Raw genomic sequence first — 15,824 nt, 5'->3', positions numbered from 1 at the left:
CAGTACATAACAGGAACCAGAATGCTTTTTCTCTGCAGCCTGAGCACGAGCAATCACAATTAAGAAAAGGGGTCGGAATAGGCCAACATACATGTGGACTGTCCCTGGATCAAGCGACTTTTCTTCTTCAAGTTCTCAAAGCTCTTAACCTAGCTCAGGGTTGACATCTGAACTAGCCAGATGTTAGCTGAGAATCAATCACAGCTAGTCCATCATTTGAAAAATAAGGCTTTAGAGCCGTCTTGCCCCAAAATGACAACTAGATGTTATGTTTCGGCAACTGCAGCCTTGGTTTTAAGGAGCCTTTGGTGCCTAGCTTATCTGAGTTCCTAACACTGGCAGGCTTTATGGATTAGAGCCGGGGTCAGCAAACTTTTTCAGCAGGGGGCTGGTCCACTCAGACCTTGTGGGGGGCCGGATTATACAGTGGTACCTCGGGTTAAGTACTTAATTCGTTCCGGAGGTCCGTTCTTAACCTGAAACTGTACTTAACCTGAAGCACCACTTTAGCTAATAGGGCCTCCTACTGCTTCTGCTGCGCCGCTGGAGCACGATTTCCGTTCTCATCCCGAATCAAAGTTCTTAACCTGAGGTACTATTTCTGGGTTAGCGGAGTCTGTAACCTGAAGCGTATGTAACCTGAAGCGTATGTAACCCGAGGTACCACTGAATTTTGAAAAAAAAGAATGAATTCCTGAGCCCCACAAATAACCCAGAGATGCATTTTAAATAAAGCACACATTCTACTCATGTAAAAACATGCTGATTCCCGGACCATCCATGGGCCAGATTTAGACGGCGATTGGGCTGGATCTGGCCCCCGGGCCTTAGTTTGCCTACCCATGGATTAGAGAAGAGGAGAAAGGTTGGAGGTGTGGATAGGGGAATTTCCCATAAAGCGGAATGTTGGAAGGTTCAGGGTAGGCGAAAGGAACTACTTCTCTGCACATGGTTAAAATTTGGAATTGGCTCTGAGAAGAGTGAAGGCCACCAACTTGGATGGTTTTAAAAGAGGACTGGACAAAATCATGGTGGGCACGGCTGTATTCTGCCTCCACTGTTGGAAGTGCTAATGTGTACCTGAATACAAGTGTCTGGGAATAGCAGGTGGGGGGAGTTGCTGGTGCGCTCAGGCCACAGCTGTCAACTTACAGATTTGAAAATAAGAGACCAGCAGCCTCGGAAATAAGGGATCAGCAGCCAAAATAAGGAATTTTCAGAGCACAGGTATGTTCGACTTTTGAGCCCCTCCGAGCCAAAGGCAGAAAGCCCAGCCAGCAGCCAAACAAAGCCTCAAGCGGTGGTTCCCACAGCGCAGCAACCCGCCAAAGGGGATGCAGCAAGGAAAACCACCGTCACCTCTCCGCTGGGAAGTGCTGAGCAAAGGCGAGTCCCCAGGCAACGCGGCCAATTTGATAGGCACAAGGCATGCAAGCTCCACCCCCCAGTCGTTCTTAGACTCCTTATTGGGTGAGCAACGCAGCCAAACAACACAGTTGGAGCCTCCCTCCTCCCTGGCCGGCAGGGAGGGAGGGAGAGGAGCTGCTTCCTTTGAAACCTGGGGAATTTAAGGGACATCATCCATAAGGGACAGCAGCAGGACACAGCACTGGGATAAGGGACTTTCCCGCCAAATAAGGGACGGTTGACAGCTATGGCTCAGGCCTTGCTTGTGGGCTCCTCCCCCCCCCGCGTGTTCGACCAGCCACTGTGAGAACAGGAGGCTAGACTTGATGGGCTGTTGTCCTGACCCAGCAGGCTGCTGTTATGCTCAGTGGGGATTGGCTATGTTCTGGATTGCAGCCTGTGGATTTGGGGAGGAAAGCAGTTTTGGGATGAGCAGGTGCGTGTGGGGTAACCGCCGCCATTTGCTCTTTCCCCGAGCGATTCACAAGTGGCTAATTTCAGGTCGCTTCGATCCATCCAGAGACACTAATTGGGTTTTGCGCTAGGCTGGGATGAGAAATATCTATAGCCTCGAGAGGGTCAGGGCAGGAGTGTGTGCTCCTTGCTGATGGTACTAAGCATAATGAGGCTTTAATGCCTTTTTTGGTAAATGAAGGGGCTCTTTCCAACGGAGGGCTAACTCCTCTGTTCCTCAACGAGGGAGAGAGAAATCGATGGACAGTAATGGAGAGGATCAGAAGGAAATCGTTCTGAGAAATAACTTTGGGTTCTCTGCTGCCTGGAGGGCCTCTCCTTTAAGCTCTTCTAGAAATTGCCAACAGTCCTTTGGCCTGCGGGGCTCCTGTGCCTTTTTAACAGCTGCGAAAACCCAGCAGGGATGTTTTACCTCTCCCCATGGTCAGCCCTGTTGAATTTCTGCAGGAGGAAGGGAGATAACACAGGTTCACCACCCCCTTTCTAAGATCCCCACTGTTAAGTTGTGGGTGAACATATCAGACGACACAGCGATTCTTCAAACAGCTCTTGTTTATTCACAGGCCAGAACAGAACTGAACTGAAGGGTTCAGCCAGCCTGCTTATATAGAGCTCCACTACAACGCAACAGTAACCACTTCCTGTAACTATCCAATCACTGAACGTCACTTTCAATTCCTTATTTGCATATGTGGACCTGAGTGAAAACTATCTACAGTACCCCCCTGCTGGCCCAGGGTGTGAACTTCAGTACATGACACCCACCGCTGCCCAGTGGGTTGGGAAACAGCTGAATAAGCAATAAAGAGGGGGTTTGGACTGGGTGTCCATCAATATGCAGATGATACCCAGCTCTACCTCTCTTTCAAATCAGAACCAGTGAAGGCGGTGAAGGTCCTGTGTGAGTGCCTGGAGGCTGTTGGAGGATGGATGACGGCTAATGGATTGAGGTTGAATCCTGACAAGACAGAAGTACTGCTTTTGGGGGACGGGGCGGGCAGGTGTGGAGGACTCCCTGGTCCTGAATGGGGTAACTGCCCCTGAAGGACCAGGTGCGCAGCCTGGGAGTCATTTTGGACTCACAGCTGTCCATGGAGGCGCAGGTCAATTCTGTATCCAGGGCAGCTGTCTACCAGCTCCACCTGGTATGCAGGCTGAGACCCTACCTGCCCGCGGACTGACTCGCCAGAGTGGTGCATGCTCTGGTTATCTCCCGCTTGGACTACTGCAATGCACTCATTATGGTGCTACCTTTAAAGGTGACTCGGAAACTACAACTAATCCAGAATGTGGCAGCTAGACTGGTGACTGGGGGCAGCCGCCGAGACCACATAACACCGGCCTTGAAAGACCTACATTGGCTCCCAGTATGTTTCCGAGCACAATTCAAAGTGCCGGTGTTGACCTTTAAAGCCCTAAACGGCCTCGGCCCAGTATAAATAGTCCAGATGGGATGAAGGAGGGTCTCCACCCCCATTGTTCTGCCCGGACGCTGAGGTCCAGCGCAGAGGGCCTTCTGGCAGTTCCCTCATTGCGAGAAGCAAAGCTACAGGGAACCAGGCAGAGGGGCTTTTCGGTAGTGGTGCCCGCCCTTGTGGACCGCCTTCCCATCAGATGTCAAAGCGATAAACAACTACCTGACATTCAGAAGACATCTTAAGGCAGCCCTGTTCATGGAAGTTTTTAATGTGTGACATTTTAGTGTATTTTTGGTCTTTGTGGAAGCTGCCCAGAGTGGCTGGGGAAACCCAGCCAGATGGGCGGGGTGCATTGTGAACCCCACTTTCTTAGTCACACCCACTGCCAACACGAGGTCCCTGCAGGGTTTTGCTCTGAGCAGATGAGGCCCCCCATTTAGCAGAGCCCTCCTATACCTGGCTCTCAACTCTCTTCCCCTTTAACAGGGAGCTGCTTTTCGATGAATAAAAATAATAAACGAGGTGCCCCTGAGCACATGCCGAGTGCAGCCCTCATAAACGCATCTCACGGCAAGTAGAGCAGCAGCAGCAGCGAAATGCTGCTAGATGCTTATTCTGCTTTTGCCTCCTGGAAAAGAATAAATCTTTATTTCCTTTTCTGTAAAATGAAAGAAGCCGGAGGGAGAAAGGGCAGGGAGGACGGAATACAACAGCCAATACAAGCACGGTGGAGAAATGGAAAGGACACAGTTATTACCCAAGTAATATCCTAAACTAATGAGTGTGTGTGCACAGGAAAGTGTAGTGGGGCCACCGAGGAAGCAATTACCATTAAAAAACAAAAATCAGTGAGGGATGTGTGCTCAGTAAATGAGGGCATGAATGAAAATGGTGATTATTTTCGTTCCCAGCTTTATTTTGCCCTCCAGAAACAGCAGGCACTGCATCCCTTGCAGAAGCAACTGATGGAACAAAATGCTTGTTAAGAAATCGAAATGCCTGTGCACTTCTTTGTGGCTTATTCTTTTTTTTTTTGGAGGGGGAGACAAGGAGACACGACTGGATCACTTTTATTTGACATTAAAACACCCAAGGATGTAAAGCCCCCACCCCCCTGCCCGCTGCTGTTTCAGAATCATTCAGAATCATCTCCCCAGCTCAAGCTGTCCTTCGTTGCTGAGAAATGAGGCTGCAGTCCTCACCCGACTTACCGGGGAGTAAACCCCATTGAATTCAGTAGGACTCCCTTCTGAGTAGATGTGGTTAGGACTATGGTGCAAGTTAATAAATAGTCCAGATGGGATGAAGGAGAGTCTCCACCCCCATCGTTCAGCCTGGACACTGAGGTGCAGCTCTGAGGGTCTTCTGCTGGTTCCCTCACAGCGAGAAGTGAGGTTACAGGGCCTTCTCGGTGGTGGCGCCCGCCCTCCCATCAGATGTCAAGGAAATAAACAACTATGTTTAGGGAAGTTTTTAATGTTTGATGTTTTGTCGTGTTTTTAATATTTTGTTGGGAGCTGCCCAGAGTGGCTGTGGAAACCCAGCCAGATGGGCGGAGTAATAGTAGTAGTAGTAGTAATAATAATAATAATAATAATATCCATGGGGTCTCTTCCAACTCTACAGTTCTATGATTCTGTGTTTAAAGTGGTATGATACTGCTTTATATGTATGGTGCAGACAGCGGCCTCAGTTATGTGGATTTCAGTGAATGTACCATGTATAGTTTGCAATCCTGTTATTATTGCTATTATCCATCACCCTAAAAATACCCTGCTGCTTCAAGCCCCCCTGTGAAAGGGAGAAGGGCCTGCTCTGCAAGGTTATTGTGTGTGTGTGTGTGTTGCTTTGAACTTTACAGCTAACCTCTCCCTTCCTTCTCGGTTTGACAGGGCTCCATGTTCTCACTGGCGCTCAAATGCCTTATAAGCCTTTCCACCATCATCTTGCTGGGACTCATCATTGCCTATCACACCCGAGAAGTTCAGGTAATGCCCCTGCGGTCCTATGAGTTGATGTTACATTGATTTCTCTATTATTATTATTATTATTATTATTATTATTAATTACCAATTGCTTGAAGAGTTCCCCAGATGTTGTTGAACTACAACTCCCATCACCCCTAGCTAGCAAGGCCAGAGCTCAGGGATGATGGGAGTTGTAGTCCAACAACATCTGGGGACCCACAGGTTGAGAACCGCTGAAAGGTTTCAGCAGAACAGCAGTCTTCTCCAGCTGGCAGTGCCTGGTGGGATTTGTAGTCCAAAAACATCCGGAGGGCACCTGTGCTGGTGATGATTTTTGTGTATTTATTTATTGTTAATTTAACACAGTTTATTTATATACCGTTTTTTAGCCCAAAGGGACCCCGAACGAAAGGAATGGCATATTAAAACGAAATACACACACAGTAAGGTGTGATAAAAGTGGCATAAATCAGTCAGCAAAATCACATCAGCCGGGGCACCTGCAGAGAGCTTTCCCTAGCTAGAGAAGAAATGGGTGCTGTCGCCAGCTCTTCTTAAGGACTAGAAACCCCGAATTGACTTTCGAAACGCCAAACAAGTCTATTAACATTTCTTCTTTATGCTTCGGTGAAGAGTTTCATTCTCGCTTTTCTGTACGCCACCTTGGAATCCCTTTTTGAGGAATGGCAGCTGCAAGATTTGAAGTTGCAGGGTGGCTAAGCTGTGGTCGGGTAGTCTGTGAATATTGGCCATATTGGTGAATATTCTGGTTGGGGCGGATGAGAATTGGGGACAGCAACATTTGGAGGGCCACTTCCCACCCTTGCTTTAAATGAAGAGTTTTGTGGGTGCAGCTTGAAGTAACCCCAAGTCATAGAAGGAATGGAATGGAATGAGGCCTGACAACTCCCAACATGGACCAGCCCAGAGGGGCAATTATTGTTTTTTAAATTTATATACCACCCTATACCCGCAGGTCTCAGGGCGGACAATAAGTGTGGGGAGGGGATTAGGTTTGTCTTTGGGGTTTAGGCATTGCTGTGCAGCTCCTCCTCTCAGCCCATTGACACCATCCTCCCGGTCTCTCCCTCAAATTTTGGGGTTTCCTTAGAGCAGGGGTCAGCAACCTTTTTCAGCTGTGTGCCAGTCCACTGTCCCTCAGACCATGTGGCAAAGGTAAAGGAACCCCTGACCATTAGGTCCAGTCGTGGCTGACTCTGGGGTTCCGGCGCTCATCTCACTTTATTGACCAAGGTAGCCGGCGTACAGCTTCCGGGTCATGTGGCCAGCATGACTAAGCCGCTTCTGGCGAACCAAAGCAGCGCACGGAAATGCCGTTTACTTTCCCGCCAGAGCGGTACCTATTTATCTACTTTCACTTTGAGCTGCTTTCGAACTGCTAGGTTGGCAGGAGCAGGGACCGAGCAACGGGAGCTCACCCCGTCGCGGGGATTCGAACCGCCGACCTTCTGATCAGCAAGCCCTAGGCTCTGTGGTTTAGACCACAGCGCCACCCGTGTCCCTGACCATGTGGTAGGCAGGACTATATTTTTTTTTGGGGGGGGGGAATGAACAAATTCCTATGCCCCACAAATAACCCAGAGATGCATTTTAAATAAAAGGACACATTTTACTCATGTAAAAACATGCTGATTCCCTGGGCCGGATTGAGAAGGCGATTGGGCCACATCCGGCCCCCGGGCCTTAGGTTGCCTACCCCTGCTTTAGAGAGCTGATTTTCGCATCTGTGTGAAAATATATAAAGTAAAACAATATGTGTGGATGTGTTGGGGGAGGGAGCTTCCCTTTTCTCCCCTTCCCCAAAATGCTTTGTGATCAGTAGGAAATGTTCCATGGACCCAGATGGCTTGAGATCCCATCCTTTTTTTTGGGGGGGGGGTGTAGCCCAATGGGTGACAACTAGGCCTCCTCCTTGCCACTGTCTGGCTGTGGGTTGCCAAGGTTACCAGAGCAATTGACACGGCTTCCTGGCATTTTTGTTTTTGCTGATTGCATGTTCTCCTGCCCGCTTCCAGCAGGCTTGAATCGGGTGCTCACAGTCAGGCTTTGGGTTTATTTGGTGTTTTTTTTTTTGGTGGGGGGTGGTGGTATGGGCGCTAAACTAAACCCACAACCTTTCATGCCAGGCTCATCTTTTCCCATGAGACATTTCCTCCTCCTCCTCCTTTTTAAAAAAAAGTTAGACCCCACATTTGTGGATTAGGCCTTGCCTCTGAACATGTGCAGAGTGCCTCTCAAACGGTGCAGAAACCAAAGTGGGTGAGAGGCTGGTTGGGAGGGTCCGAATTCAGTGTGTGGTGATACCTGACATTTTTATATATACGAAGATAATTGGGTGGAAGAGGGGATTTTATTATTAATTATTAGATTTCTTGCCTGCCCTTCACTGTTAGTGCGGCGACGCCACAGTTTCGGATGGGCTTGTTGACAGCACTGATCAGCGAGTCCATCTTTGAAAGCAAAATTCAGGACCTCTCTTGAACCTTCCCAATGCTCCTTTGGAACGGTGCCTTTTATTTTATTTTTTGCAGGAAACAGTCTCACAGGCCAAATTAGGAGGCGTGTTGGGCTTAGTAAGATCTGTAGGCCGGACGTTCCCTACCCCTTTCCTAGTCCAGCCACGACTCGACTCTGGCTCCTTTACGCCCCGCCCCCTCAGCTGCCAATATTTAAAAGCAATGAAAGAGGAGCTGGGGAACAATTTACACTGTTTTTCTTTCTTTCTGTATTCTGCTTGGCCTTGGCTTGGAAAACCCACCCCATTCCCCTCCACAAACGAGTATACGCAGTGGTTCCCTCTGAAATCCACCCTTGCCGGGGTCACCCTGACCCCATTGCTCATCTTCTCCTTCCCCACAGATTTTATTAGCTCTGCAGCGTGCCAGGAAAGCGATGGGAGAAGGAATTACTCCTTCAGCTGTGTGTGTTTTCCTTGCTTGTTAAACGGGAACCGCTGCCAGATGGAACCGATTCTCTGTCTGAAGCATTCATGGGGATCTTTGGGTCCAGGCTAGGTGTTTGTTGGGTGCAGGCAACTCCCATTTTTGGAGTCACACTCCCCATCGCAACCCCCATCTCACAGAGACTTCCCCTATTGCAAATCACAATTATTTCTGTGCATTTCAAGGTTATTTTGTTGATTTATTGCAGGCGTAGGCAAACTCTGGCCCTCCAGATGTTTTGAGACTACAATTCCCATCATCCCTGACCACTGGTCCTGTTAGCTAGGGATGATGGGAGTTGGAGTCCCAAAACATCTGGAGGGCTGAGTTTGCCTGTGCCTGATTTATAGCATTTATACCCCACACTTTCGCCAAAAAGGCACTCCAAAAGGGGTGAGGTTTTGCCCCTGCACCTCCAGATATCAAGCACAAAGTTGGGGGTGATATCCAGAACCCCCCACCCCTTTTCCCAGCTCTAGCCTTGGGGCCGGGGAGGTAGTTTTGGGGGACTGATCCTGCAATGGAACTGTGTCTCTGAATCACTGCAAGTGGATCCAAAGCAACTGGGCTGCATTGTGATGTCATGGTAAACCGTGGTTTGTCATTTTGGGGTTGAACCTAGCTTCTACTGGGCTTGTGCATGCCCCGCCCCCTTTTCACCTCCATTTTTGAACAGTTTAACCACAGTTTAGGGTGTGGGTGCAATCTTAACTGTGGTTTGTTTGAAACAAGCTGACTTTGTAAACTGTGGTTTGAAGTTGGCTTGTTTTAGACAAACCACAGTTGTTTTTTTTGCTTCGGGTGACAAGACACACTGTAGTTAATCAAAACCGGAAGAGGAAACCTTGAAACTTTTCCTGGTCAGACCAGCAGTGAGGTGGGGAAGAGAAAGGGCCCAGGGTGAAAATTGGGCTTGCTCCCATTTTGAGAAAACTGTGGTTTGTTGTGATGTCCAAAGGCAACAGCCTTTCTTACAGCTCCAAGGCTGGAAGGAGAGGGAGGGCTCATCATGCCCTCCAACGGAATTGTGGCCCACTGTTTCTGTACTTATGCAACTGCTTCATGGCAGGTAGGCATTCAACAGATGTAGAAACTCAGAACGCTGCTGCTCTATGCAAAGAGAAGCTTCAAATTTTGAGTTTCTGCCCGTCAGACACCAAAAATAAATTGTGTTTGAGAGATTTGTTTGTGATGAGCCTGCACACTTGCCTACGTCTTTCGGGCTTCTCGGAGTTAATGATATTTTGTCCGCTGAACTCCTTTTTGCTGTTGTCATTGCTGAGTTTTCTGTGTGCTTGTCTTGCTGATTGCTTTATTTTTAGAATGCATTTTTACATAAGCCAACGAATCTGGGAAAGGTAGCATATAACGTTTTAAATAAATTAAGCACACCCACCCAACCCAAATTTGTATATCTAGTAAAAGCTCCCTTGATAAATAAATAGATTCAAATTTGCATGTGCCCATTGGCATACATTATTTTACTTCTCTCGGGGCTCTCGCTTCTGAAATTTCAACTTTTGGCCCATGTATTTTTAAAACGCCTATCTTGAGGTCTAGAACCATCCTTTTAAGAAAGAAAGAAAGAAATTGGATATTTCTGGATGTGGAGTTACTCATCTGGTATAAAGCCTGCATTTTGCAATTATAGGGTCTCCAGGACCATCAAATAATAATAATAATAATAATAATAATAATAATAATAATATTTATACCCCGCCCATCTGTCTGGGCTTCCCCAGCCACTCTGGGCGGCTTCCAACAAAATATTAAAATACAGTAATTCATCAAACATTAAAAGCTTCCCTAAACATCTCTGGGATTTCAGTCTAATCTGGGACCAGCCCACCCATAAGGCAGAGGGAGGCAACTGGAAGCAGGATCCGCAGGGACAACAGATTCTGATGCCTATCTTTCTTCTCCTCCTCGTTCCTGCCGTAGATCTTCCCTCGCCCCCTTCTTTCCTGGTGCCATTTTGGAGTCTGTCTTGGGACGGCGCTGAGTTCTCCTGTTGGTGGTTTCCCGTCTCGTTCCTCCCAGCATTCCTCTGCTTGCAACCATGACAGTGGCTGTGTTCTGCTTGCATGGCCGGAGGCAGCAATGATTCTGAATGAATACCAGTCGCTCTTGTGCCCTTCTAAACCTGCTTTTCCAATAAGGGCATGCTGGCTGCCTCTCCTGTTTCAGTGCCGCCACCAGCCCTCCCTCGGGGCTAGTCTGACGCCTGTTAACGGATTGCAGCGCTCTTTAGAGGGACGTGTTCTGTTTGGGAGTGCGCTGTCCGTATCAATTTGGAGCGAGCCTGCTCCCGTGTGGGTGGAGGGAGGGAATTGGGGGCACATTTGTCCGTTGTCAGGCAGCTGTCAGCGGTCCTAAGACCTTATGGAGAAGTGGAAGACTGTAGGGGTGGGAGTGCGGAGATAACCCTCGACACCATGGACTGGCTGGATGCAGAGGAGAGGTGGGATGCTCCAGCTGGGGAACCCCCAAAGGAAGAAGACTTAGAGCTTGGGGATGGGTGGTGGGACTGTTAAATTGTGGGAGAACATATCAGACGACACAGCGATTCTTCAAACAGCTCTTGTTTATTCACAGGCCAGAACAGAACTGAACTGAGGAGCTCAGTCAGCCGGCTTATATAGAGCTCCAGAACAACGTAACTGTAGCAACTTTCTAAAACTATCCAATCACTGAACGTCACTTTCGATCCTTCATTTGCATAACTATCTACAGTATCCCCCTGCTGGCCCAGGGTGAGAACTTCAGTATATAACAGGGACGACGATAGGTGGTCAGAGGGAGAAGACAGGGAGGAGGAGTTGCCCGAAGCTAAAGAGGGGACGCGGGTGGCGCTGTGGGTAAAACCTCAGCGCCTAGGACTTGCTGATCGCATGGTCGGCGGTTCAAATCCCCGCGGCGGGGTGCGCTCCCGTCGTTTGGTCCCAGCGCCTGCCAACCTAGCAGTTCGAAAGCACCCCCGGGTGCAAATAGATAAATAGGGACTGCTTACCAGCGGGAAGGTAAACGGCGTTCCGTGTGCTGCGCTGGCTCGCCAGATGCAGCTTGTCATGCTGGCCACGTGACCCGGAAGTGTCTGCGGACAGCGCTGGCTCCCGGCCTCTTAAGTGAGATGGGCACACAACCCTAGAGTCGGACACGACTGGCCCATACGGGCAGGGGTACCTTTACCTTTACCTTTAAAGAGGTAACAGGGTTTAGTGAGCAGGGAGAATCTGTGGCAGAGAGAAGGCCAGAAGCAGAAGCAGTAGCAGGAGAGAGGCCAAGAGGCAGATATGAGTCCGGCTGGCGAAGAAACATGGGTTTCTCACCCCGTCTCCCAGGACAAGGGGCGGTATGAAGTGGGAGGAGCAAAGGCAGGTGTGCCGGCATAGTCTCAGATTGCTTGTGAAGGACCGGGGAAGGAGTAGATTGAGGCAGCTGTGGGAAGGGGGGAGTGGATCTTCAGCCTCCATAACTGCATCGTAGGGGCAAGACCCACCGAGAAAAATTGCTGTGCTTATTAGGTCAGGCGCTCTTGAGCAGACCTTGTTTCTTCTAATCAAGAGTTGTCTTCACTTACTCCATGTGGTTTATTGCTGGCTCGCTTCTGACACTTAGGGTGGTCTTTCTCTCTCTCGACAGTGGTACCTTGGTTTCCAAACAGCTTAATTCTCGAACAACTTGGAACCTGAACAGAGCAAACCCGGAAGTGACAGTTCTGGTTTGCAAACTTTTTTTCGGAAGCTGAACCTGCTCCGTTTTTAGTATTCTGCTTCCGATTAGAGTGTTCCTCTTCCTGTCTGAAGGTTCCATTTCTAATTTGAGTCCCCCGTTTCCGATTAGATATTTGGAGCTTGTATTTGGTGCTTTTGTTTTTGCTTTTTTGTTTTTGCGGCTTTTTCGGTTAATTTGTTTTTGTGACTGAGTAGAACCCAGTTCAGCTACTGATTGATTGATTATGTGACTGCAAAGCCAAGAGAACCACTAACAGAACAACAATACAGTGGTACCTCAGGTTACATACGCTTCAGGTTACAGACTCCGCTAACCCAGAAATAGTGCTTCAGGTTAAGAACTTTGCTTCAGGATGAGAACAGAAATTGTGCTCCGGTGGTGCGGCGGCAGCGAGAGGCCCCATTAGCTAAAGTGGTGCTTCAGGTTAAGTACGGACCTCCGGAACGAATTAAGTACTTAACCTGAGGTACCACTGTAGAGGTAGTAAAATTCATGTTAAATTTCTGTTTTAGGGGTTGTTTTTAAAGTCTGGAACAGATTAATTCATTTTGCGTTACTTTCTATGGGAAAGCGAACCTTGGTTTTGGAGTGCTTTGGTTTTGGAACAGATTAAGTTTGAGAACCAAGATACCTTAGATCTGCGTACAGAAAGTCTCAGTGGGGCAGTCCCCTGTCCCCTCAGCTTAAAGAATCTGGAAATCAGGGGTGGGGAGCCAACACCCTGGGGCCAAATACAGACCTTGAGACCTCCCTGCCTGACCCTCAGGTCTCTCCCTGAAGAGGAAGAAGAGTTTGGATTTGATATCCCGCTTTATTGCTACCCGAAGGAGTCTCAGAGCGGCTAACAATCTCCTTTCCCTTCCTCCCCCACAACAAACACTCTGTGAGGTGAATGGGGCTGAGAGACTTCAGAGAAGTGTGACTGGCCCAAGGTCATCATCCAGCAGCTGCATGTGGAGGACCAGGGAAGCGAACCCAGTTCACCGGATTACGAGTCTACCGCTCTTAACCAGTACACCACACTGGTTCTCCATTAGTTGCTCCACCCACTTTTTCCCTCTGGCCCCACCCACCACTGTCATATGCCTCTCGGCCCCCGGAAGGCTGCCCAGGAGGGAATGCGGCCCTCAAAAGGGTGTGTCATACAATTGTAGCATGGGGACAGCTTTGTTTAGCACTGCTGTGAATGGGGCTGCCTTGATTACTGAACGAGCTGTCAGGGCGACTCATAAAACAGTGTTCCTTTGATGGACCCCCGTGGGCGATTTACCTGCGGGGATGGGAAGTCGGCTGTGCTCTAGGCGTGGGTGGCGAGGTATAAGAAACAGCAGTTTTGGAATAACACGTACCGAGATACATAAGATCTGTCAAAAGAGCAGTTTCCTGCAAGGCACCCAAACCCTCATATAATGTGAAGGAGATAAATCATTAGTTTTATCATTAACAAAAGTCATAAAAATCCTAACACTGTCCGGCAAAGTAATATACAGTGGTAGCTCGGGTTAAGAACTTAATTCGTTCTGGAGGTCTGTTCTTAACCTGAAACTGTTCTTAACCTGAAGCACCACTTTAGCTAATGGGGCCTCCTGCTGCCGCCACGGCGCCGGAGCACAATTTCTGTTCTCATCCTGAAGCAAAGTTCTTAACCCGAGTTAATATTTCTGGGTTAGCAGAGTCTGTAACCTGAAGCATCTGTAACCTGAAGCGTATGTCACCCGAGGTACCACTGTATACCGCATTTTTCTGTGTATAAGACCAAGTTTCCCCCCTAAAAAAATAATGCAAAAAATTAGGGGGCGTCTTATACTCTGGGCCATCTCTCCCCATTTTCTTAAATCTGAGTCCCCCTAAATAGGGGGCGTCTTATACATGGGGGCGTCTTATAGACGGAAAAATATGGTATATATTGCTTGGCCCCTGATTACTTTCAAGTTATGTCAGTTTCCCTTGAAGTTGTGTAGGAGACTTTAAATCCCTGGAGCAGCTCAGTCGGTAAGAGCATGGGACTCTTAATCTCAGCGTCAGGGGTTTGAGCCTGATGTTGGGCAAAAAAGATTCCTGAATGGCCTGGGGCTGGACTAGATGACCCTGGTGGCCCCTTCCAACTCTACGATTCTGTGAGTGGTTCAGAGGGTGTACGACGCAGCTGCATCTAGCAGAGCCTGGTGTGGCCAGGAGCCTATGATCTGGCCTGAAGCTGGGATGGCTTGCACGCTATTGCACAGATGGCCTCCTGCTGCTGCTGTGACAATACACAGCCGCTCCCAGCTGCCCTTTCACCCTGAGTACACAGAGAGAAATCGGCTTCGTGTAACTAAGCATGAACCCGGCAGCTGCGGAGGGTGCTAATCCCACCTCCTCGCCCTGTGCAAAACATCTGCTTTCTTCCGCTCTGCTAGGCTCGGCTTCCCTTCCCGGTTTTTCTCAGGCCCCTGTAACCCAAGACACGGCGTTTTTGATACTGGTGGGAGCCAGGGGAAAAGGAGGAGAATTTGCCTCGTTGGCAATTTCCTCCTCCTTTTAAGAAAAAGATGCCCGGAGATTTCAGCGCAGAGTGCTCTGCTGTTGGTCAGGGATGCATTTCAGAAGAGGAGTCCAGAACAGGGGTCAGCAAACTTTTTCAGCAGGGGGCCGGTCCACTGTCCTTCATACCTTGTGGCTGGCCGGACTATATTTTGAAAAAAAAAATACCGTATTTTTTGCTCTATAAGACGCACCAGACCACAAGACGCACCTAGTTTTTGGAGGAGGAGAACAAGAAAAAAAATATTTTGAATCTCAGAAGCCAGAACAGCAAGAGGTATCGCTGCGCAGTGAAAGCAGCAATCCCACTTGCTGTTCTGGCTTCTGGGATAGCTGCGCAGCCTGCATTCGCTCCATAAGACACACACACATTTCCCCTTACTTTTTAGAAGGGAAAAAGTGAGTCTTATAGAGCAAAAAATACGGTAAATAAATGAATTCCTATGCCCCACAAATAACCCAGAGATGCATTTTAAAGAAAAGCACACATTCTACTCATGTAAAAACACACTGATTCCCGGACCGTCCGCGGGCCGGATTTAGAAGGCGATTGGGCCGGATCTGGCCCCGGGCCTTAGTTTGCCTACCCATGGCCCAGAAGGATCAGGTCAAACTTTGACCGTCAAAGGCCCATCTTGTCCAGCATCCTCTTCTCCCAGTGGCCAACCCGATGTCCCAACAGGAAGCCCACAAGCGGGACCCGGGTTCAGGAGCTGCTTGCCCCGTCTGTGTTTCCCAGCAGCTAGGATTCAGAAACATTACAGCCTCTGACTGTGGAGGGGAGGACATAGGGAGATCCTAGCCATTGTTGCTAGCAGGCATTAATAGCCTTCTCTGTGTATTTGCCTAGCTCCCTTTTAAAGCCGTCCAAATTGGTGGCTATCCCTGCCTCTTGTGGCGGTGAGTTCCATAGTTCAACTATGTGAATAAGGACTTCCTTTGACCTGTCTGGAATCTTCCAACGTTCATTGGATGTCCCCATGTTCTAGTTGCGGGTGTTGGTCTGCCGTAGTTGAAACAAAATTTTGAAAAATCCTTCCAGTAGCACCTTAAAGGTAAAGGGACCCCTGACCATTAGGTCCAGTCGTGACCGACTCTGGGGTTGCGGCACTCATCTCGCTTTATTGGCCGAGGGAGCCGGCGTACAGCTTCCGGGTCATGTGGCCAGCATGACTAAGCCGCTTCTGGCGAACCAGAGCAGCGCACGGAAACGCCGTTTACCTTCCTGCCAGAGTGATACCTATTTATCTACATGCACTTTTTGGCGTGCTTTCAAACTGCTAGGTTGGCAGGAGCAGGGACCGAGCAACAGGAGCTCACCCCATTGCAGGGATTCG

General features: G+C 49.0%; 1 protein-coding gene across 1 annotated transcript in view; it reads left to right on the top strand.

Moving 5' to 3' along the window:
* The window catches only part of KCNN3 (potassium calcium-activated channel subfamily N member 3), a 91,582-nt gene that overhangs the window by 17,523 nt on the left and 58,235 nt on the right, over positions 1–15,824 (top strand). Inside the window, exon 2 of the mRNA XM_083416559.1 lies at positions 5,192–5,287. Within this exon, the coding sequence (XP_083272685.1) occupies positions 5,192–5,287 (96 nt within the window). The remainder of the gene's footprint in view (positions 1–5,191; positions 5,288–15,824) is intronic.

Source organism: Podarcis tiliguerta (assembly GCF_965153285.1).
Source record: "Podarcis tiliguerta genome assembly, chromosome: 16".
In the NCBI taxonomy this organism is placed as follows: domain Eukaryota; kingdom Metazoa; phylum Chordata; class Lepidosauria; order Squamata; family Lacertidae; genus Podarcis; species Podarcis tiliguerta.
The sequence above is the reverse complement of the archived record's forward strand: the minus strand, read 5'-3'. Positions and strand labels throughout refer to the sequence as shown.